A 24,699-nucleotide genomic window follows, 5' to 3' on the forward strand; every position below is an offset into this window, starting at 1 on the left:
CCATTGTGCTGCTCGGGTTATATTGATTTTAAAACTAAAAATTGCGCTCCGCTAATACATGAACTCTCCTTCCTTTTAGTCGTCCCACCCCAATACAGGAGGTTCCATCCTTTTATATAGGATCTCACCCTCAGTCTTGAGTTTTATCAAGTTGGCATTTAATGTGCCACCTACGTAAACTAGCATACTAACATATTTTTACCTATCAACTAGATATTCGGCAATGAAGTAACATGTGTCCAGTTGAGATGGCACGCCTTTTCAGAGTGATGCGGGCCAAGCAGGGCGCTCGGCCTTGGGTTATCCAACCCTGTCTCTCTGAGCGCCAACCCAAACACCTTTATGTTTCATCCTAGGTCTTTGACTATGGGCCGCCACATGCCCTGATTGACATTTGGGTAGACTTGTTCCTAGAAACTTGTGCTATAAAGCTGTCAGCCTGCCCACGTGCCCCTGACAGTCGAAAAACTCTTCATGTATCCTAGTCAGGATGAGCTCATAGACGGTTGACTTTAGTGCTCTGGAATATTCTCTTCTAAATCTCTTGGGCCCTGGGCTTCTCAATTCTCCCTTGATCTTTTTCATGACTTCCTTCCGACATATGCTGTTATACGAGCCTAAAAATGTCCAACATTAATAATAGCGTCACTGTGACATTTGACTCCAATGCATGGAAACTTCCACTCAAACTTTTTAGGATAGCGATTTTCATCAACTGCTTTTGTCTTCATGCACAAGCTTATTTCTTTTTTTAGCTACCCACTAGGATTGATAAATAAAAAAAGGGAATTAAATAGAGCGTGTTGAATAATTGAAGGAAAAAATAAAGTATGCTGGAATCATTTTTCGTCTTAAGCGTGAGAATATTATTTTTCTTTTCTGATTGATGGTGATACTATAAGTACACTGTCATATGAAAATATTTGATTCTCTTTCATAGGCCAAGCCGCCACTTTTTAATAATTTTAGAAAGTAGCAAAGGATCTTTCTGTGACACATAGGAACTGACGTTTGTCACCTCTCTCTCTCCCTCCCTCCCTCCCTCCCTCCCTCCCCCACCCAAAAAAATTTGATATATAGTCAACTTTTCTGCTGCGCGCTGTCTGGAAACACTCGTCCGAATAACATCCCAAACTCCAAAAATGGCAGCTAACAGTGAATGCTTCAACAACCCGCCGCCACTGAGCTCAACCTCCGGACCTGGGACTCTCCTACAACTTGGGGGCCTTATGACCTACGTCGCTGGCCCATCTGAATCCAAGCTTGCAATCCTTCTAATCTCCGATATTTGGGGTATCAACCTTTTTTCTTTAACTTGTTTTTAAGTTAAAATTTTGAAATTTATGGAAGTATATTGTTTTGTAACAATGTTGGTTCGTTCGTTTGTGTTATGATTTTGCAGGCTATGAAAACCTAAATCTGAGGTATGATTCTTTTCCCCAATTATTTCTTTTGCTTGATTAACCAATTATGTCTTGTACGTTTTGATAGGGTAAATCTCTATCGACACTCCGTCTTATGAAACGGTCGATCTTTCACATTTGCTTTATTACTTATATGTGAAAGACGCATTTCATGAAACGAATACATGCAAGTTTTTCTCAAGAAGTAGATTCTATTAACTAATTAATTACTTATTACATGAAATGAAAGTATTCACATGTGTGTGTGTGTGTATATATATATATTTTCCTGAGAAGAAAAATAGCGGATAAAGTTGCTGCAGCCGGATTTTTGGCGGTAGTTCCTGATTTCTTTTATGGCGACCCTGTTAATCCCGCTAACCCGCAGTTCGATGCTGAGATATGGTTCAAAATTCATAGCACGGTAAGTCTAAATTGTCACACCATTTTACAATTAGACATTTCCGGCTCTGAAAGTAAAGCAGAAATAGAACACTTGGATGGATTTTATGTACCACTTACATGTCTTTTGGAATGCTTTAGGAGAGAGGATGTGAAGATGCAAAACCGTTGATTGCTGCTCTGAAGAGTCAAGGCGTTTCCGCCATCGGAGCTGCAGGCTTTTGCTGGGGAGGTAGTTAAAATTTTCAACGTTCGGATGAACTACTTGTTGATAGAGAACATGAAGTGGTTAATCTGATAAAATGTGCGTTGCAACCATCTGATTCAGGGAATGTGGCGGTGAAACTAGGGAAAACCGACGAGATTCAGGCCGCTGTAATACTGCATCCTGGTCGATTAACAGATGAGGAAATCGATCGTAAGTTTTGTGACCCTGCTATTTAATCTGAACACAACTATTTGTAACCGATTGATTAAGGTTTAAGGACATGTTTATGCAGAGGTTAAGGTTCCTACTGCAATATTGGGAGCTGAGACTGACAAGCATTCACCCGCTGAACAAATGAAACACTTTGGGGATATTTTGTCAACTAAATCTGAGGTAGTGATCTCTCAGAGAAAAAAAAAACACCACATTAAATCTCAACTTATTTGTTTCAAAGATTTCATCTTTTTTCCATACGTATAAAGAAAATTTGTAGTATGGATCTCAAAATTATGATCGATTCGTAGCATTGTCTACTCTAAAGTCAATTAAAATTGGCATCTAAATTTGACAAAACATTGAGCATTGGTCTTTGATGCCAACTCCCCAATAATTTCCAAATCAATTAAAATTGGTATCTAAATTTGACAAAACTTTGAGCATTGGTCTTTGACGTCAACTCCCTAATCCTTTTAACGAGTAAATCGGGAACATCACAATTATCCATTAATAGCACGTCCTTGATTTTGATGAAAATTCTCACAGACTTTGGCATCAATAGCCAATGCTTCATTTTTTGTGAAATGCATCTACCAATTTCAATAGATTTTTTATTCAAGAACCAAAAGCTACATTTCGGTCATAGTTTAAGAACCAATGGTCCTATTCACTCTAAGTATAATCATAATCACACTACTTTGGTTTTTCAAATTGTGCTTTTTGTATTAAAATTCACTCCATGATATGCAATGTTTGCAGCTGTTTGATAGCTTTGTGAAAATATATCCTGGAGCGGCTCATGGATGGACAACAAAGTACAATTCTGAGGATGAAATGGCAGTCAAGAGAGCTGAGGAGGCTCATTTGGACATGTTAAATTGGCTTACCAAGTATGTGAAGTGAAAAGTTGGTTGGTTGTACCAAAACAAGAATAATTGACAGGCTTATTTTTTTGGTATACAACTTGGAACTCAAATTAGTTTCACTTTTTTGCTAGAACAAAATATCGTCATTTTACACCTTGAAACTCGATTTCTGCTCCACTTTTATGAGATTCTGTCAATTTTAACATAGCAAAAATTTTGATTATATGGGGTCCATCAAAGCAAAAGAGAGAAGGGTATTTTTGGTTGTCGAACATAAGATATTTGGATCCTCTCCTGAGCAGAGGATTCAAATCCTCCTGACCCTATAACACGGGCTGTTGGATTTCGATCCAACGGCTACAATTATTATAACTTTTAGAGGAACCCTCTGTTTGTAGCTGTTGGATCAAAATTCAACTGTCCGTGTTATTGGGTCAGGAGGATTCGGACCCCCTGCTCAGGAGAGGATCCAAATCCGAGCATAAGTGTCGCATTCCTCTTTCCTAACATTCCGCCTATTTTTTACGAAGTTGACATAATTTCAACAAAGTGAAGTAAAAATCAATTGTAACCGATTGATTAAGGTTTAAGGACATGTTTATGCAGAGGTTAAGGTTCCTACTGCAATATTGGGAGCTGAGACTGACAAGCATTCACCCGCTGAACAAATGAAACACTTTGGGGATATTTTGTCAACTAAATCTGAGGTAGTGATCTCTCAGAGAAAAAAAAACACCACATTAAATCTCAACTTATTTGTTTTAAAGATTTCATCTTTTTTCCATAGATATGAAGAAAATTTGTAGTATGGATCTCAAAATTATGATCGATTCGTAGCTTTGTCTACTCTAATGTCAATTAAAATTGGCATCTAAATTTGACAAAACATTGAGCATTGGTCTTTGATGCCAACTCCCCAATAATTTCCAAATCAATTAAAATTGGTATCTAAATTTGACAAAACTTTTAGCATTGGTCTTTGATGTCAACTCCCTAATAATTTCCATCGAATCACATGGGATCCTTTTAACGAGTAAATCGGGAACACCACAATTATCCATTAATAGCACGTCCTTGATTTTGATGAAAATTCTCAGACTTTGGCATCAATAACCAATGCTTCATTTTTTGTGAAATGCATAGACCAATTTCAATTGATTTTTTATTCAAGAAACAAAAGCTACATTTCGGTCATAGATTTTTTTATTATTTTTTTATGTTAGCTTTTCTTAAGTTAATTCAAATATCTTTAATCGTTGATTACAAGTGTTTAAATATGTACGATAATAGATTTTGCACTAAAAAATATATTTTGAAGAATATGAGTTTGATAGTTTGTTGTTATGGTAACAGAACTAAAATAAACATAAACCATAAAACAAAAAACTTGAAAATTTTGAAAAGAGGCGTTCGATATGAAGCTAGCGATTCGTAGTAGAAACTATTGCTAATGCGCTAGCGACAGTTATTCATAACAATCGGTATCTAAGTACTGATCGTATCCTTTTCTATTTCATTTATTTTGGGAGTGCTATCCACACACCCTATTTTATTTCTCTCACACCTCTTAGTAATTTATGTCCGTTGATCTTTTTTAATTCATCCGATCCAACGGCCGAAAATTAAAAACGTGTGTGAAAAGTAAAATGAGGTGTGTGAATATCACACCCCTTTATTTATTTGGAAGCAAGTTTACGATTTATTGAGCAACAAATATATATTTAGTAGACTATTTAAGTCGAAAACTAAAAAAATAAGTGAAAAATATAGTGGGGAGGTCCAAAACATTGTTAAAATGGCGTTCCACCCTCAAGAATATAACAAAAAGTATTACTATAATCTTCAAACTACATGGTGAGGTGAAGGTGAAAAATTAACAACGATTTATGTACGAAGTTGTAGAAACTGACTAAAAACTGTTTTAAATACGACGGGGCGAAGGTGAAAATATATAGATTGAAAGATGGTTTAAATACGACTGGGCGAGGATCGGTAGAGTGGTATCGATCTTTCCCAATTCCATTTTTATTTATTTATTTTTCTGTTTTTCGTTTATTCCTTTGAGTTTTTTCTTCGTACATTACTTTATCTAAGTAACAACTATTAAATTCAAATATCTTTAATCGTTGATTACAAGTGTTTGAATATGTACGATAATAGATTTTGCATTCAAAAATATATTTTGAAGAATATGAGTTTGATAGTTTGTTGTTATGGTAACAGAACTAAAATAAACATAAAGTATAAAACAAAAAACTTGAAAATTTTGAAAAGAGGAGTTCGGTATAAAGCTTGCGATTCATAGTCGAAACTATTGCTAACGCGATAGCGACAGTTCTTGCTGACAATCGGTATCAAGTAACTGATCGTATCCTTTTCTATTTCATTTATTTTGGGGTGTGCTATCCACACATCCTATTTTACTTCTCTCACACGTCTTGATAATTTCTGTCCGTTGATCTTTTTTAATTCATCCGATCCGACGGCCAAAAATTAAAAACATGTGTGAGAAGTAAAATTAAATGTGTGGATATCACACCCCTTTATTTATTTGGAAGCAAGTCTACGATTTATTAAGCAACAAATGTATATTTAGTAAACTATTTAAGTTGAAACTAAAAAAATAAGTGAAAAAAATATAGTAGGTAGGCCCAAAACATTGTTAAAATGGCGTTGCACCCTCAAGAATATAACAAAGAGTATTACTATAATCTTCAAATTACATGGTGAGGTGAAGGTAAAAAATTAACAATGATTTATGTACGAAGTTCTAGAAACTGATTTAAAACTGTTTTAAATACGACTGGGCGAAGGTGAAAATAAATAGATTTAACAATGATTTAAATACGACTGGGCGAGGATCGGTAGCGTGGTATCGATTTTTCCCAATCCCATTTTTTAAATTTATTTTCTGCTTTTTTGTTTATTCCTTTGAGTTTTTTCTTCGTGCATTACTTTATCTGAGTAACCACTATTAAATTCAAATATCTTTAATCGTTGATTACAAGTGTTTAAGTAGGTACGATAATAGATTTTGCATTCAAAAATATATTTTGAAGAATATGAGTTTGATAGTTTGTTGTTATGGTAACAGAACTAAAATAAACATAAAGCATAAAACAAAAAACTTGAAAATGTTGAAAAGAGGAGTTCGGTATAAAACTAGCGATTCATAGTCGAAACTATTGCTAACGCGCTAGCGACAGTTCTTGCTGACAATCGGTATCAAGTAACTGATCGTATCATTTTCTATTTCATTTATTTTGGGGTGTGCTATCCACACATCCTATTTTACTTCTCTCACATCTTTTGATAATGTCTGTCCGTTGATCTTTTTTAATTCATCCGATCCGACGCCCAAAAATTAAAAACATGTGTGAGAAGTAAAATGAAGTGTGTGGATATCACACCCCTTTATTTATTTGGAAGCAAGTTTACGATTTATTGAGCAACAAATGTATATTTAGTAAACTATTTAAGTTGAAACTAAAAAAATAAGTGAAAAAAATATAGTAGGTATGCCCAAAACATTGTTAAAATGGTGTTCCACCCTCAAGAATATAACAAAAAGTATTACTATAATCTTCAAATTACATGGTGAGGTGAATGTGAAAAATTAACAATGATTTATGTACGAAGTTCTAGAAACTGACTTAAAACTGTTTTAAATGCGACTGGGCGAAGGTGAAAATAAATAGATTGAACGATGATTTAAATACAAATAGGCGTGGATCGGTAGCGTGGTATCGATCTTTCCCAATTCCATTTTTTAAATTTATTTTCTGCTTTTTTGTTTATTCCTTTGAGTTTTTTCTTCGTACATTACTTTATTTGAGTAACAACTATTAAATTCAAATATCTTTAATCATTGATTACAAGTGTTTAAATATTTACGATAATAGATTTTGCACTAAAAAATATATTTTGAAGAATATGAGTTTGATAGTTTGTTGTTATGGTAACAGAACTAAAATAAACATAAACCATAAAACAAAAAACTTGAAAATTTTGAAAAGAGGCGTTCGGTATGAAGCTAGCGATTTTTTTTAAAAACTATTGCTAATACGCTAGCGACAGTTATTTACAACAATCGGTATCTAAGTACTGATCGTATCCTTTTCTATTTCATTTATTTTGGGGGTGCTATCCACACACCCTATTTTACTTCTCTCACACCTCTTAGTAATTTATGTCCGTTAACTTTTTTAATTCATCCGATCCAACGGCCGAAAATTAAAAACGTGTGTGAGAAGTAAAATGAGGTGTGTGGATATCACACCCCTTTATTTATTTTCACCTTCGCCCAGTCGTATTTAAAACAGTTTTTAGTCAATTTCTACAACTTCGTGCATAAATGGTTGTTAATTTTTCACCTTCACTTCACCATGTAATTTGAAGATGATAGTAATACTTTTTGTTATATTCTTGAGGGTGGAACACCATTTTAACAATGTTTTGGGCCTACCTACTATATTTTTCACTTATTTTTTTCGTTTTCAACTTAAATAGTTTACTAAATATACATTTGTTGATTAATAAATCGTAAACTTGCTTCCAAATAAATAAACAGGTGTGACATCCACATACCTCATTTTACTTCTCACACATGTTTTTAATTTTTGGCCGTCGAATAGGATGAATTAAAAAAGATCAACAAACAGAAATTATCAAGAGGTGTGAGAGAAGAAAAATAGGGTGTGTTGATAGCACACCCCAAAATAAATGAAATAGAAAAGGATACGATCATTAATTTACTACTGATTGTCCGCAAGAATTGTCGCTAGCGTTAGTAATAGTTCCCACAACGAATCGCTAGGTTCATACCAAACCCATCTTTTCAAAATTTTCAAGTTTTTTGTTTTATGCTTATGTTTATTTTAGTTCTGTTACCATAACAACAAACTATCAAACTCATATTCTTTAAAATATATTTTTTAATACAAAATCTATTATGGTACATATTTAAACACTTGTAACCAACGATTAAAGATATTTGAATTTAATACTTGTTACTCAGATAAAGTAATGTACGAAGAAAAAACTCAAAGGAATAAACAAAAAAACAGAAAATAAATTTCAAAAATGGAATTGGGAAAGATCGATACCACGCTACCGATCCTCGCCCAGTCGTATTTAAATCATCGTTCAATCTATTAATTTTCACCTTCGCCCAGTCGTATTTAAAACAGTTTTACGTCAGTTTCTAGAACTTCGTACATAAATCATTGTTAAATTTTCACCTTCACCTCACCATGTAATTTGAAGATTATAGTAATACTTTTTTTTATATTCTTGAGGGTGGAACACCATTTTAACAATGTTTTGGACCTACCTACTATATTTTTTTCACTTATTTTTTTAGTTTCAACTTAAATAGTTTACTAAATATATATTTGTTGCTCAATAAATCGTAAACTTACTTCCAAATAAATAAAGGGGTGTGATATCCACACACTTCATTTTACTTCTCACACATGTTTTTAATTTTTGACCGTCGGATCGAATGAATTAAAAAAGATCAACGGACATAAATTATCAAGACGTGTGAGAGAAGTAAAATAGGATGTGTGGATAGTACACCCCAAAATAAATGAAATAGAAAAGGATACGATCAGTTACTTGATACCGATTGTCAGCAAGAACTGTCGCTAGCGCGTTAGCAATAGTTTCGACTATGAATCGCTAGCTTTATACCGAACTCCTCTTTTCAAAATTTTCAAGTTTTTTGTTTTATGCTTTATGTTTATTTTAGTTCTGTTACCATAACAACAAACTATCAAACTCATATTCTTCAAAATATATTTTTTAATGCAAAATCTATTATCGTACATATTCAAACACTTGTAATCAACGATTAAAGATATTTGAATTTAATAGTTGTTACTTAGATAAAGTAATGTACGATGAAAAATCTCAAAGGAATAAACAAAAAACAGAAAAATAAATAAATAAAAATGGAATTGGGAAAGATCGATACCACGCTACCGATCCTCGCCCAGTCGTATTTAAATCATCTTTCAATCTATTTATTTTCACCTTCGCCCGGTCGTATTTAAAACAGTTTTTAGTCAGTTTCTACAACTTCGTACATAAATCGTTGTTAATTTTTCACCTTCACCTCACCATGTAGTTTGAAGATTATAGTAATACTTTTTGTTATATTCTTGAGGGTGGAACACCATTTTAACAATGTTTTGGGCCTCCCCACTATATTTTTCACTTATTTTTTTAGTTTTCGACTTAAATAGTCTACTAAATATACATTTGTTGTTCAATAAATCGGAAACTTGCTTCCAAATAAATAAAGGGGTGTGATATCCACACACCTCATTTTACTTCTCACACACGTTTTTAATTTTCGGCCGTTGGATCGGATGAATTAAAAAAGATCAACGGACATAAATTACTAAGAGGTGTGAGAGAAGTAAAATAGGGTGTGTGGATAACACCCCCAAAATAAATGAAATAGAAAAGGATACGATCAGTACTTAGATACCGATTGTTATGAATAACTGTCGCTAGCTTATTAGCAATAGTTTCTACTAAAAATCGCTAGCTCCATACCGAACGCCTCTTTTCAAAATTTTCAAGTTTTTTGTTTTATGGTTTATGTTTCTTTTAGTTCTGTTACCATAACAACAAACTATCAAACTCATATTCTTCAAAATATATTTTTTAGTGCAAAATCTATTATCGTACATATTTAAACACTTGTAATCAACTATTAAAGATATTTGAATTTAATAGTTGATACTCAGATAAAGTAATGTACGAAGAAAAAACTCAAAGGAATAAACAAAAAAGCAGAAAATAAATTTAAAAAATGGAATTGGGAAAGATCGATACCACGCTACCGATCCACGCCTATTCGTATTTAAATCATCATTCAATCTATTTATTGTTAATTTTTCACCTTCACCTCACCATGTAATTTGAAGATTATAGTAATACTTTTTGTTATATTCTTGAGGGTGGAACACCATTTTAACAATGTTTTGGGCCTACCTACTATATTTTTTTCACTTATTTTTTTAGTTTCAACTTAAATAGTTTACTAAATATACATTTGTTGCTCAATCAATCGTAAACTTGCTTCCAAATAAATAAAGGGGTGTGATATCCACACACTTCATTTTACTTCTCACACATGTTTTTAATTTTTGATCGTCGGATCGGATGAATTAAAAAAGATCAACGGACAGAAATTATCAAGACGTGTGAGAGAAGTAAAATAGGATGTGTGGATAGCACACCCCAAAATAAATGTAATAGAAAAGGATACGATCAGTTACTTGATACCGATTGTCAGCAAGAACTGTTGCTAGCGCGTTAGCAATAGTTTCGACTATGAATCGCTAGCTTTATACCGAACTCCTCTTTTCAAAATTTTCAAGTTTTTTGTTTTATGCTTTATGTTTATTTTAGTTCTGTTACCATAACAATAAACTATCAAACTCATATTCTTCAAAATATATTTTTTAATACAAAATCTATTATCGTACATATTCAAACACTTGTAATCAACGATTAAAGATATTTGAATTTAATAGTTGTTACTTAGATAAAGTAATGTATGAAGAAAAAACTCAAAGGAATAAACAAAAAACAGAAAAATAAATAAATAAAAATGAAATTGGGAAAGATCGATACCACGCTACCGATCCTCGCCCAGTCGTATTTAAATCATCTTTCAATCTATTTATTTTCATCTTCGCCCGGTCGTATTTAAAACAGTTTTTAGTCAGTTTCTACAACTTCGTACATAAATCGTTATTAATTTTTCACCTTAACCTCACCATGTAGTTTGAAGATTATAGTAATACTTTTTGTTATATTCTTGAGGGTGGAACGCCATTTTAACAATGTTTTGGGCCTCCCCACTATATTTTTCACTTATTTTTTTAGTTTTCGACTTAAATAGTCTACTAACTATACATTTGTTGCTCAATAAATCGTAAACTTGCTTCCAAATAAATAAAGGGGTGTGATATTCACACACCTCATTTTACTTTTCACACACGTTTTTAATTTTCGGCCGTTGGAACGGATGAATTAAAAAAGATCAACGGACATAAATTACTAAGAGGTGTGAGAGAAGTAAAATAGGGTGTGTGGATAGCACCCCCAAAATAAATGAAATAGAAAAGGATACGATCAGTACTTAGATACCGATTGTTATGAATAACTGTCGCTAGCGCATTAGCAATAGTTTCTGCTACTAATCGCTAGCTTCATATCGAACGCCTCTTTTCAAAATTTTCAAGTTTTTTGTTTTATGGTTTATGTTTTTTTTAGTTCTGTTACCATAACAACAAACTATCAAACTCATATTCTTCAAAATATATTTTTTTGTGCAAAATCTATTATCGTACATATTTAAACACTTGTAATCAACGATTAAAGATATTTGAATTAACTTAAGAAAAGCTAACATAAAAAAATAATAAAAAAATAATCATCGCTTAATCAAATTACAACATAAATAAATATATATAGTCTCATGTAGAACCCGAAAGATATAGTCCACTCATTGGGAGAAATTATTTTATAAAGTCCCAAAGATTTCTCGGAGCTCTAAAATAGACTATATCCACCACTTTCCCAGCCCCATATAGAACCCCTCACTAGGGATGCTATAACATAAATTAAAAAAAAAAGCTCAAATTTCTGCAAATTAACATGAATTAAAAAAAAAAAAAAAGATATTTTATCTGACGAAAGCTCAAATTTCCTTGTGAGCCTAGTCTATCCCAATGTTTTTTTGGCAGATCCAGCGTCATCTAATAGTGCTCTGGCTATGGAGAATTGGTGTTTTAGTAAGTCGTTGACTAAATTTATTCACAGCAACAACGATTATCGATAATCGCTTGGAAGTTTGAGAACTATTTAGCCCAAATGGAGAAAAGGAAAAAAAAAAAATCAATAAGATCAAAAAAGGAAAACAAAGCTCATCCAATCAAAATATAGTCTTCCAAAACAAATATTTTCAGTAGATTCTTTTTACTGCTCCTATCCTCTTTTTTTTTAAACAATTTTCAGAAGAAAAAAAAAACAGAAATTTCGACAAAAATTGCATAAATTACTAAACTTTGGGATTGAGGGCGAATTTGGAATAGTGTTCCCATTTCGCACCCAAAGCATATTCCTTTCTCTCTCCACTTTCTTCCAGAATTTATAAGTACACAAAAATCACGCAGAAAAACCTCAACTTTTTCAATGCAGAAGAAGCACCGAAGATCGAACGGAACCCAATCGATATTTCGCCATAGAAGCTCGATTGTTGCAGTCCCAGGTTCTTAATCTTGTGATTTTCCTTTTCTTTTTTCTAAGTGCTTTTTATTTTCTGTTTGGTTCCTGAGAAAAATGAGGACAAGCAAACGCAGAAAGAATGAAGGCCAAAAGCGAATGCCAAAGAAAAGTCCTTTTCCCAAACCCATTTGCACGCATTTCCTCTCTTTCCCATTTCCCTTGTCCAATTTTCTAGTTCTTTCCAAGAACAACTAATTCTTTCCAAATTCCAATCAAGAAAAATAAAAAATTGTATGTAAATTTAAGCTTTACCTGTAGATTAGCAATAGCAAAAGCAAACTGATTCCAACAGTCTGGAGAAATTTGGGTTAACTGAAATTGATTTGGATGAGTAGTTTTTTGTTTCGATTCATGGTGCAGCACGAATGAAGAGGTGGACAAGTACAGAACGAGATGGTGAGAAAATTTGGTTGAGCAGTATTCAGTATCAATTCGGAGTGGAAGAGGAAGGAAACAGCGCTGCAGAGAAATCTCCCTGACATGCCACGCGTGCAAAACCTTTATTCCATATACACGTATGCCTGTAGGGCAATTTGGGAATTTCACTGTAGAGGTATAAAAAGTAGGAACACGAAAACATTAAAAATGAGGGCAAAAGGGTCAGAACACTGTTTCTTACGAACAATGTTTTTCTCATTCGGCTTTAGTATATATAACTTTTCAGTTTTCAATTTTTGTGTGGAACTTGAAATTGCACACTTTGCTGGCAATTGGTTATCGAACCGGCAGTTTATTGGTGGCTTTCACCCTCTTGGGAGAACGTTGATCCGGTAGTATACTCACTCTCATGTTCATCCGTGCTTGATAAAAAAAACTGAGTATTCATTACTTGGGATTCAGCTGAGGGAGTTCGGGTAGTTGGAGCCTCAGCATATGCTACGCCACGATCAAAATCATCCATGTCTTCCATTGAGGAGTTTCTAGGCACACCTCCTTGGCTTGAATGACAGTTCTGTTTGTTTGCATTCGCCAGAACGAGGATCTTTGCGCTCTGCCTTCACACCTTCCCCAAGCGTCATGGTTTGCTTGCCTTTTGATTCAACAATCTTAGGAACTTTAACAATGTTTTCATGCGCCCCAAGAGTGACACCGGCGGCTTCATGTTTCTTCCAAACATCTTCAAGCCTCGCACTAAGTTGCTCTCACTCACTTCTTAATTATAAGCTCTGGTATCTACTTCACATCCTTGTCTTTCATAACACAACATATGAGAACATGGGAGGCCTTCAGATTCAAACATTTTGCATGTGCAATTGAGCCGAATACCGTCTTCTGTGTGCAAAAGAACTGTCCACTCACCTCCAACTTGGCCTTATTTTGATAGTGAGAAAATGCTACATTCGCTAAAAACTACAGGAGGTTTAGATATCAGTCCACCAACTAATTTAATATGTATCAGAACCCTTTCAAATCACTCCCTCTGTGTATATGGTGGCAGTGTGTTCCTCCAAATCATAAAGTTGGGTAATTGGGTCCCGAGTGGAGGTCTTCACCTTAAAATCACTCATTGCACATTTGTGTTTGTTGTATGACGACTTTATCAAGTTGGGGAATACATTTAAATAGCTTCAATTCGTTGCGTCCAAAGAAATCCTTCATGCATTGGTTAATGCTTTCAACGCGTTAAATACTTTGGAGTCCACCAAAAATGCAATTGCCCATCTTTCCTCCTTCAAATGCATTGTCTCCATCCAATCATCATTTTGGAAACCAAATGTTTCAAGCATGTGTTGCCAACGAAGATCGAATTCTTCTGGACGCATTAGCTCATACATACAGCTCTTGAATAGAGTTACTCGTTCCAGTATTTGCAAGTTGTCCTTAGCAGTCTTTTTGACATTTGAAGCACAGAGTCGGTGATGACAATCAGGTAGGATTTTATAAATATGGCAACTTATGCCTTCATCGCCATCAGTCAACACAGAGATGGGCTTCTGCCCTTTCATAGCAGACAGAAATGTCCTCAACAACCATTCATAAGACTCACTAGTCTCATTAGCAAGGAACGCAGATGCAAATAGTATGTTATCTCTATGGTTATTTACCCGAACAAAAAACACCAATGGATTTCCATATCAGTTAGTCTTGTACCTGCTATCAAATATTCAAATGTCACAAAAATAAATAAATAAATAAATAAACAAATAAATCAGCTAGCAAAAGCCGAAGTGAGCCTTTCCAAAAAGATTGGCCAGCCTATTTTCAGCGTCCATACTGGACTTGCAATATTGTCAACCTAATACTATCTACAATAATCAAGTGAGTCATCCTTAATTAGCCGAAGCAGATGTTAGCAAATGTGAATTTCATTGAATGACTAATAATGTTATAATATTGTTGTATATATACAACCTTTCACACTTATCAAATGACTATTGCATTCCAACTAATTAGCCACCTGTTACAACTATCCCAACAAACAAACAACTCTAAGTTTTATATCAACCGAGTCGTTTACAAAACTATCCTTAACATCCCCCTCAAATTGAACTGAGGACTTTGAAGAGACATTTTGGATCTCAGAAACTGGAATATGTGCTTTGAAAGAGTTTTGGTGCAAATATCTATAATATGGTCTTGTGTGCAAATAAAATGAACTGAGATAGCCTTGGCTAGCACTTTTTCTCGAATGTAATGGTTGTAAGAATATCAAAGCTAGTCAAGCTAGTGATCCAAGTGAAGAGGAAACAATGGTTAAGATCATGTCACATGTCAATGGATACGAAGGGTTGTTATACAAAAGTTGTTAGAGTTGCAGTTTGTTAAAAGTGTGGTTTGTTGAAATAAGGAGGTTTTACACATTGCATTAGCTTAATAAGCAAGCTTTGTAATAGTATAGTATAAAAGACCCTTTGTAACAGCTACTTGGCAATCAAGAAAGATCAATTCTCAAAAGCCCACAAGCTCTCTTTTTCTCAAACTTCCTCTGCATTTCTATTACATTTCTTTTGCATTTTCTGCAGTTCTCACATGGTAGCATCGCCAAGACACGATTTAGCGCTTCCGCATTCTTCTTGAAATCTCCATTCTCTTCTCTTCTAAATCCTCTAGTTTGTACAACTTCTGAGATACAATTGGGCAAAACTCATCATCAAATTCACAAGAAAATTGGAGTTCTTGTTCACGAAGATCAACTGTTTGATTAAAAGCATCAATGAAGAAATTTCTTGCTTTTTGCAGAGTTGGTTACAGCAGCACATCTAGAGAATTGTTCAATCACCAATCACCAACCTCATTCCAACAGTGCCAACATCTATTACAGTGAAATTGGATGACACCAATTACTTAACATGGAGTTTTCAAATCAAATTGCTTCATGAAGCACATGGAATTGTGGAATTCGTCCACCAAGATTTGTCAATGATTCAACTGTTGAAGGGGTAAAGACAGATGTTTATCAACTTTGGAAAATGCACTATCATGCAATCATGCAACTTATTACTGCAACTCTGTCATCTACAACATTTTCTTGCATTATTGGTAGCACTAGTCCTAATGAAATGTGGGTGAATCTAAAAGAAAGGTTATATTCTGTAACAAAAGCAAGCATCTTTCAATTAAAGACTGAGCTACAAAACATCAAGAAAGGTTCTGATTCAGTTTCCGAGTATCTGCAAAAGATCAAAGATGCAAGAGATCATCTTGCAATAGCTGGAGTTGCTTTTGAAGATGATGATATCATCATTCTTGCTCTCAAGGGACTCACTGCAGAATACAACACATTTCGACGTGTTATTAGAGGAATGGAAAATGGTATCTTTATCAAAGAATTTCGATCTCAGTTGCTTGCTGAAGAAGAAACTATCAATTAGTTTTTGGAATTAAATATGTCTTTTGGATTAGCAATGATGGCAAGTACTCAAACTCAAAAAGGAAAAACATTGGTTATTGATTCTAACTCTATAGATTTAAGTAACTGTGGTTCATCTTCTGGGGGTGGATCAAATCAATCTAATAGTTCCAACAGTCAAAGTTATTTCTCTGGAAATCAAAATAGCTATAATAATGAAAATTATAATGGTGGTTACAATGGAGGATACAGAGGCAACAACTATAGGGGCAAAGGCAGAGGCAAATTCAATTACAACTCAGTGTCAAGGTTTAACACACCAACCAATAATTCTGGCATTCTTGGGGCTCCAAAACTATATCAATCCAATTGTCCTGATCATCCCTCAGAAATTCTAACATGTCAAATTTGCAGTAAAAATGACATGTTACAGTTGACTGTTTCAAAGGCATACAGGTTATTCAATTGGTTCATCATCACCTGTTCAGTGCCAAATTTGCTGGAAGTTTGGGTATACTGCTATTCAATGCTATCATAAAGGGAATTTTGCATATCAAGAGAGGGCTCATGCATCTTCTCTTAGTGCAATGCATGTTAATCATCACCCTTTAGCTCCACCAAATCAATTTGGATTGTTGATACTAGAGCAACCTCTCATATGACATCTGAGCTTGCCAATCTTGAGTTACCTACTCAGCATCAAGGCACAGATACCATAACTACTACTAGTGGTGCATGTTTGGCTATTACCATTATTGGTTCTTCTAAGTTGCATGTTCAAATCATACTCTTTGAGTTCAAAAATGTTCTTCATGTACCAAAGCTATCACAACATTTACTCTCTATTTATTAACTCTACAAAGAAAATAGATACAGGTTTATATGTGATGAATTTTCATTTTGGGTTCAGGACAAGATCATAGAGACAATGCTACCCAAGGGACTGTGTGGGGATGGTTATTACCCTATTCCATTTTACATACCATAGAAGCTATTATTTGCATCACCTCACAAACATGCATGCTATCTTGCAAAACTAGTACATACAACCTTATGGCATAAGAGGCTAGGACTCAAATGCAATTATTTTTGTTATATTGCACAATAATCAAGTACTTGAATCATAAGATACTACTGCAAACATTTGTACACCTTGTTTAGAAGGAAAATTTACAAAACTTCCATTCTTGTATTCTTCAAATAAGTTTGTACAACCTCTAGAAGACATTCACAGTGATGTGTGGGGACCTTATCCCTTGTTATATGTTGAAGGTTTTAGGTACTATGTAAGTTTCATACATGAATGTACTTGATTTACATGGATATTTCCATTACATAATAAAGCAGAAATATTTTCAGTAATTGTTCAGTTCAATGCATATCTATGTACTCAATTCTCTGCACAAATGAAAGTTTTTCAAAGTGATGGTGGTGGTGAATATTTGAGCACCAAGTTTAAGAACTATCTCTTGAATCATAGCATTATACATCAAATTTCTTGCCCATATACACCAGAACAAAATGGTCTTGCAAAAAGGAAACACTTGCACATTATTGAAACTGTATTCACTCTATTACAAACTACACATCTTCCTTCCAAATTTTGGTTTTATGCTTGTGCCATTGCAACCTACTTGATAAATAGAATGTCTTGTGCTACTCTAAAAATAAAATCTCCATATTTTCTATTATATGGTCAAATGCTTGGTATAAATCATCTAAAAGTGTTTGGATGTGCCTATTTCCATTACTTTAACCATATAACACAGATAAGTTTCAACCAAAAACCAAAATTTGTATTTTTCTAGGGTATGCAGGTCACTACAAGAGTTTTATTTGTTTTAATCTTGAGACAAATAAAACATATGTATCTAGGCATGTTCATTTTGGTGAAACAAAATTTTCATATCACACTATCCCTTCAAAAGCACAAAGCTCAAATTCTCTGCATACACCAGTATAAATATAGATCACTGCATTACCAAGCATCTTATTACAAACTCAAACATTGTCACCCTCATATCATGAGTATTCATCATTGTCATTATCTTCACACTCTGAGGATAACAATTCATTTAGTGTCTCAGAATCTTTATTTGCATCATCATCTAGTGCCACAGATTCCTAACAAATAGATGCATCCGGAGCCCTAGATTCAATTCAAAACCCTATCAATGACATTGTTATTTCTCACTTTCCAAGTCTCACCACAACAATTGACTCATTTGCACAGTCACCTGTTTTTGTGGATCCTGATTTTCAACATGAACAACTCACTGTTGTTTTCCCCACATCAATGAATTTGCATCTAATGCAAACAAGATCAAAAGGTGGCATTATCAATAGAAAAGTTTTGTCTGCAATTGTTGATTCACCATCAACAGTTTTGGAACCAAAAATATTTAAGGCAGCTACCAAGATCCCATAGTGGAAATCTGCAATGCAAGAATAAATAGATGCTTTGCACTCTCAACAGACTTGGTCTCTTGTTCCTTTGCCACTAACAAAAAATCTAGCGGGTTGTAAATGGGTTTACAAAATAAAAAAGAATGCAAATGGTTCCATAGCAAGATATAAAGCCAAGTTAGTAGCAAAAGGTTATAGCCAAGAGGAAGGAATTGACTATGGGGAAACCTTCAGTCCAGTAGTCAAACTAACGACCATTAGGCTAGTTCTTGCATTGGCAGCTCATTACAAATTGTCTCTTAGACAATTAGATGTCAAAAATGCTTTTCTGCATGGTGTTCTTCAAGAGGAAGTCTATATGAAGTAACCTTTAGGCTTTGTAAGTGATAAACATCCATCTAACTTTGTATGCAAGTTACAAAAATTACTTTATGGGCTCAAGCAGGCCCCTAGAGCATGGAATGACATATTTACAAGCTTTTTACCTGGATTGGGATTTCAGAGTTCACAGGCTGATCCATCTTTATTTGTCAAGCACTCATCACTTGGTATTATGGTGTTATTGTTATATGTAGATGATGTGATTTTAACAAGCTGTAGTCTACAACTCATATCAACAGTTATTAAACATCTCACTGTAGAGTTTGATATGGAAGACTTGGGTCAATTGAATTATTTTTTGGGATTACAAATCAGCTATAGACAAGAAGGGATTTTTATGTCTCAAGCCAAGTACATCTCAGAGTTAATCGATAAAGTTGATTTGTAGGAAGGAGCAAACCTTGTCCTACACCATGCTTGTGATATCACAGGCTATTGAAAGATGATTGAAAACCCTATCATAGCCTTGAGCAATATAAAATCATTGTGGATGCACCATAATATCTTACCTTCACAAGATCTGACATAGCTTTTGTTGTCAATCAAGCATGTCAATTCATGCATAATCCAATGGAATCTCATGGTGTAGTTGTTAAAAGGATTCTCAGGTACCTCAAAGGCACTTCAGATTATGGTATACACTTTAAACCAAGACCAATTCATCTTTAGGCTTATAGTAATGCTGATTGGGCAGGTGATCCTAATAATAGAATGTCTATTTTTGGTTTTGTTGTGTTTTTAGGTTCCAATCATATATCTTGGGCTTCAAAGAAGCAACATACAGTATCATGTTCATCAACTGAAGCTGAATATCGTGCATTAGCAATTACAACAGCTGAACTTGCCAAAATAAGGTAGCCTTTTTATGATCCCTTTTTGTGATCTACACCTTCCACTTCTCATGTCTCCAATGCTTTATTGTGATAACATCTTAGCTATAGCTTTGTCTACAAATCCAATGTTTCATTCTAAGTCAAAAGATATCGAAATTGACTATCATTTTGTTCGAGAAAGGGTAACAAGAGGTGACCTTCATGTCCAATATGTGTCTTCTGCTGAACAATTTGTAGATATTCTAACTAAAGGCTTGTCTTCATCATTGTTTTATCAACACTGCAACAATATCATGCTTAGTTCCATGAAGAATGAACTTGAGGGGGGGGGGGAAGTAAGAATATCAAAGCTAGTGATCCAAGTGAAAAGGAAACAATGGTTAAGATCATGCCACATGTCAATGGATAAGAAGGGTTGTTATACAAAAGTTGTTAGAGTTGGCGATTGTTAGAAGTGTGGTTTGTTGAAATAAGGAGGTTACACATTGTATTAGCTTAATAAGTAAGCTTTGTGATAGTGTAGTAGAAAAGACCCTTTGTAAAAGTTACTTGGTAATCAAGAAAGATCAATTCACAAAAGCTCTCAAGCTCTCTCTTGCTAAAACTTCTTCTGCATTTTTGTTACATTTCTTCTGCATTTTCTGCAATTCTTACAATGTTAATCGATCACATCGTGATTTGTCCTGGCATGACATAGAGGATTTTTAGTTAGGGAAATGGCTGATATATTATCAAACCAAAGTTGAGGAGTGTAGGGAAGTTAGAAGCCAATATCCACAAGTAGTTGACATATCCATTTGATTTCTGCAACAGTATTAGCAGGAGATCAATATTCTGACTCTGTTGAAGAACAAGCAACAATCGGTTGTTTCTTAGCACTCCAGCTAATGATAGAAGAACCCAGAAAAATGCAATAACCTCCAATGGATTTTAAGTCAAGAGTACATCATGCCCAATCATCATCTGAGAAGACTTTGATATATGGAGTTGATGAGGATTTTGATATATGGAGTTGATGAGGATTTGATATATGGTGTTGATGAGGATAGTTGTATATGTACAACCTTTCATACTCACTAAATAACTATTACATGGATTGTTGTATACAACCTTTCACACTCACTAAATAACTATTACATTCCAACTAATTAACCACCTATTACAACTATCTCAACAAACTGACAACTCTAAGTTTTATCATCAACTGAGTCATTTACAAAAGTATCCTTAATAGTAGATGTACAAACCATGCACAACTGACTGTCTTGCTGCACTAACAGGACTCGATCAGTTGTTAGCCTGTTGATGCACAATATCGTTCAATCTCTCTATTAGTCGCCATTGGTTACGAAAGTTATAGGGGATGAGGAGGTTTTGATTCTAGAAAACTCCTTCCCTAGCTACCAATTTTATTCCTTCCATGAGAATCAAAAGACGAGAAAGATCGGGATGGGGGAAATATCAGTTTATTAATTTATTATTTAGTTCTAAATAAATAAAAATAACATATGTCATTATGATGACTTGTGATTGGATGAGATGACTAATGGGGTGAAGGACATTTTTACCCCCTATATCTTAACGAAGATTGAAAATTACTAATTGAATTGATATTGCTAACGGACTTGACCACAGAGTTATGATTAACAACTTTTTCATCACATGGGTCACTTAAAATAACGGTCTCACCACCCGGATCATGAAAAGCATATGGCTTAATTTTTATATTCTAATGAGTAAATTATTAGAATGTACATTGTTACATCAGCACGTTAACAATTTATGTGACAGACAAAATTAAAATATTATTGACAAAAAAACGTGTCATGACACTGTGTCTGTTAAATACAACTAGTCAAAATGTACTTCTAAACTATCTAGTGTAACAGTAATACAACACATGTACATCTAATGCTGTTTTGAGATGATGCAAATATACTTCAAAATGTTCAAAATACTTCCAATATTGTGGTGACGTTTGAGGTTACGCAACACACGTATACTTCCAAAATAGGTGACGTTTGAGATGATGCAAATAAAAGAATGAAAAGTGGCACGTCTCAGACCTTTTCAATCAATAAGTTCTTCTAAACTCTTCTATGTATGGCGTGTAAAGCAAGCTACGTAACGCAACGCATAGATGATTTCAGAATTGTGGTCACACCTTTTTAGCTTCCCGAACCATCCTATAGCTACTTTAAGTAGTTGCAAACGGTTTCTGTGACTCACAGGAGAAGAAAGAATGTCAGGCCCTCAGTGCTGCTCAAACCATCCGACCCTCAACCCTTCCAGCGGCACCGGCCATGTCGAAAAGCTCGGCGGTCTCGACTCCTATGTCACTGGCTCCCCTGACTCCAAGCTCGCCGTCCTTCTCGTCTCTGACATTTTTGGTAACTTCCCCACCACTTCAAAAACCTCTCTTTTTCTTCATATGATAATCTAGCTTATGTGATGTTCAGTTTTAGGTGAAAGTGTGCATTTTGTAACTGCTTTGTAACGGTACATGTTTGATTTGTCATGCAGGATTTGAAGCTCCAAACTTGAGGTATGATGACTACTCTCTTATCGGTTTTTCGACAGCTAATTTTATTTTCAGTCGTTAATGTGCTAGATTAGTTCTAAGAATCGCTTTTTCTTGAATCTGAGCTTTTTATGCTGTCCTTTTTTCGATTTCGGATACTGACTCGGGGCCTTCAGTTACCCTTGCTGGTTAAGTTTGATGAATAATTTACTTTAAAAGTACAATCGTTAAGGAAGAAGAATAAAAGTTACAGTAGGTCTGTAATCTATGTCTAACTTATTTTTCAAAGGTTTTTACAACCAATAGTTTCGGATTGTAGGATACCCTGCCTTTTTAATGACCCTTTCTGATGGTTTGAAGATCCAGACCTATATTTTTAGATTGTTCACTCTAAAATCTATGGAAGGCTTAAATTTCACATGCCAATTACTGACATCAGAGATTTTCATCGAAGAACAACTGTGTGTTGAATCACTGTATAGTTACCGTGTTCCCATAATATCCTTTACTTAATGCCACCTGCCTTCCATTGTAAAGGAAGCTTGCTGACAAAGTTGCAGCTGCTGGGTTCTTCGTTGTGGTCCCCGACTTCTTGAACAAAGACCCTTATGTGCCTGAAGATGCCAATAGACCTCTTCCTGTTTGGATAAAAGATCACGGACCGGTTGGTTCTTTTGTCATTGTCTACTTATGCATATCCGTTATCCATTTTGTTTCGTTAATGATTGATCGAAGTACTTCTACAAGAAATCTCAGATGTTTATATGTGTGGGTTCAGCTTGGCAGTCCCATGACTGTTGTTATGTTAAAAACTTTATGGTTGTTCACTGCTACGCTGATTCCACCTTCTGTGGCAATGAAAAAATACGAGCCCTAGCATTGGGGTGTTATAAAAGTTACTTTGCAATTTGGATATGTTCAAGTATTGTTAGCTTCTGAATCGTATTTTTGGATTGATAGGACAAGGCATTTGAAGATGCAAAGCCAGTTCTTGAAGCTCTAAAAAGCAAAGGTGTTTCTGCAATCGGGGCTGCTGGCTTCTGTTGGGGAGGTGACTTCATTTTCCTTTCTCGTTAACATCTTTGTTGCTCTATTTCATTTTTCCTTGCATCTATTTACTTTTATTTGTTGCTTTGTCGGTTGACGTTGAATTATTTGCGCTGTTTTCAGCCAAGGTTGTGGTTGAACTTGCAAAGCACGCCTTAATCCAAGCTGCTGTTCTGTGTCATCCTTCATTTGTCACTGCGGATGATATCAAAAGTAAGATATCTGTATTAATATTCAGAAAATATCTGCTTAGACACCATTATTGGAACGGAAAAAATAAATAATTAGCCTCACACTCATTCTGTGATCTATTCCTGGAACTACTTTCAGAGGTTAAGGTTCCGATTTCTATACTTGGAGCTGAGATTGATCAGATGTCCCCGCCTCAACTCGTGAAACAGTTTGAAGAGGTTTTAACTGCAAATGAGGTAGGAACATCCTTCATCTTCAATACTTTGTGCCTTTGTTTGTTTATTCTAATCATCGACATTTCCAAGTTGAGATGCCTTGCGAACTTTGTATTTCTTATTATCATATTATGACATGTAATTGTGCATGGCATGGCATGGCTTAATACTTATAGGTAACTTGCCCTTGCAAAAACAACTTATAAGGGAAGGGTGCCCGAGAACTCATATACCAATGCTGAGATATGATTTTCGAAAACGTTTTAATTTTGTTCTTTTCGAAGAAATGATAGAACAACACCAAAAACAGTCCCTTTCACGTTTGCGTTCACTACTGTGGTATCTTGTAGTGGTAAACTTTCGAAATTGTTGAAACGATTGTTGGTTTTGTGGAATCACAGGTTAAGAGCCATGTGAAGATATTCCCGAAAGTGTCACACGGGTGGACGGTGAGGTACAACGTCGAAGACAAAGCAGCTTGTAAATCTGCCGAGGAGGCTCATCAAGATTTGTTGGAGTGGTTCTTAAAGCATGTCAAGGGAGTGACGTTGTCAGCGTAGTGGTTTTCCTTATCTTATCAGCTGCTCTCTATTAGTAGTGATTAAATAATGCCTCTGGGAGTTTTATGTACCAGTATTTCTTTGTAAAGTTTTGTAGTTTGAACTGGACTGGACCGGCGTCCTCCATATAACCCGGAAGAACCTCGGACACCATTTTGTTGTCATATAAGTATACTAGTTGGGGACGCCATATGGTTATGCCTCCCACCAAAAATGAGAATTTTGTAAGCGTCGTAAATTTGTTTCCGATACATAACCATTTCGGTTTTAGTTGTAGTTTTCACTTTTTTGTTAGGAAGAAAGGAGAAAAAGAGGGATGAGTAAAAGGTAGACGCATGTTGATGGAACAA

At 34.8% G+C, this 24,699-nt stretch overlaps 2 protein-coding genes across 2 annotated transcripts; both read left to right on the forward strand.

Annotated features, from left to right (window-relative positions):
- Window positions 1-1,142: 1,142 nt before the first annotated feature.
- On the forward strand, window positions 1,143-3,132 carry LOC137736161 (endo-1,3;1,4-beta-D-glucanase-like). The gene is made up of 7 exons (XM_068475485.1): window positions 1,143-1,293; window positions 1,403-1,424; window positions 1,701-1,827; window positions 1,947-2,037; window positions 2,134-2,223; window positions 2,306-2,406; window positions 2,989-3,132. Exons 1-7 carry the CDS (start codon window positions 1,143-1,145, stop codon window positions 3,130-3,132), a joined length of 726 nt encoding a protein of 241 aa, XP_068331586.1.
- An 18,842-nt stretch (window positions 3,133-21,974) lies between these two features.
- On the forward strand, window positions 21,975-24,692 carry LOC137737975 (endo-1,3;1,4-beta-D-glucanase-like). Its single transcript, XM_068477569.1, has 7 exons — window positions 21,975-22,204; window positions 22,338-22,359; window positions 22,873-22,999; window positions 23,296-23,386; window positions 23,506-23,595; window positions 23,713-23,810; window positions 24,191-24,692. The coding sequence occupies exons 1-7, from the start codon at window positions 22,057-22,059 to the stop codon at window positions 24,347-24,349; spliced, it is 735 nt and encodes a 244-aa protein (XP_068333670.1). The 5' UTR covers window positions 21,975-22,056; the 3' UTR covers window positions 24,350-24,692.
- Window positions 24,693-24,699: the final 7 nt, after the last annotated feature.

This window comes from Pyrus communis, chromosome 6 (genome assembly GCF_963583255.1).
Source record: "Pyrus communis chromosome 6, drPyrComm1.1, whole genome shotgun sequence".
In the NCBI taxonomy this organism is placed as follows: domain Eukaryota; kingdom Viridiplantae; phylum Streptophyta; class Magnoliopsida; order Rosales; family Rosaceae; genus Pyrus; species Pyrus communis.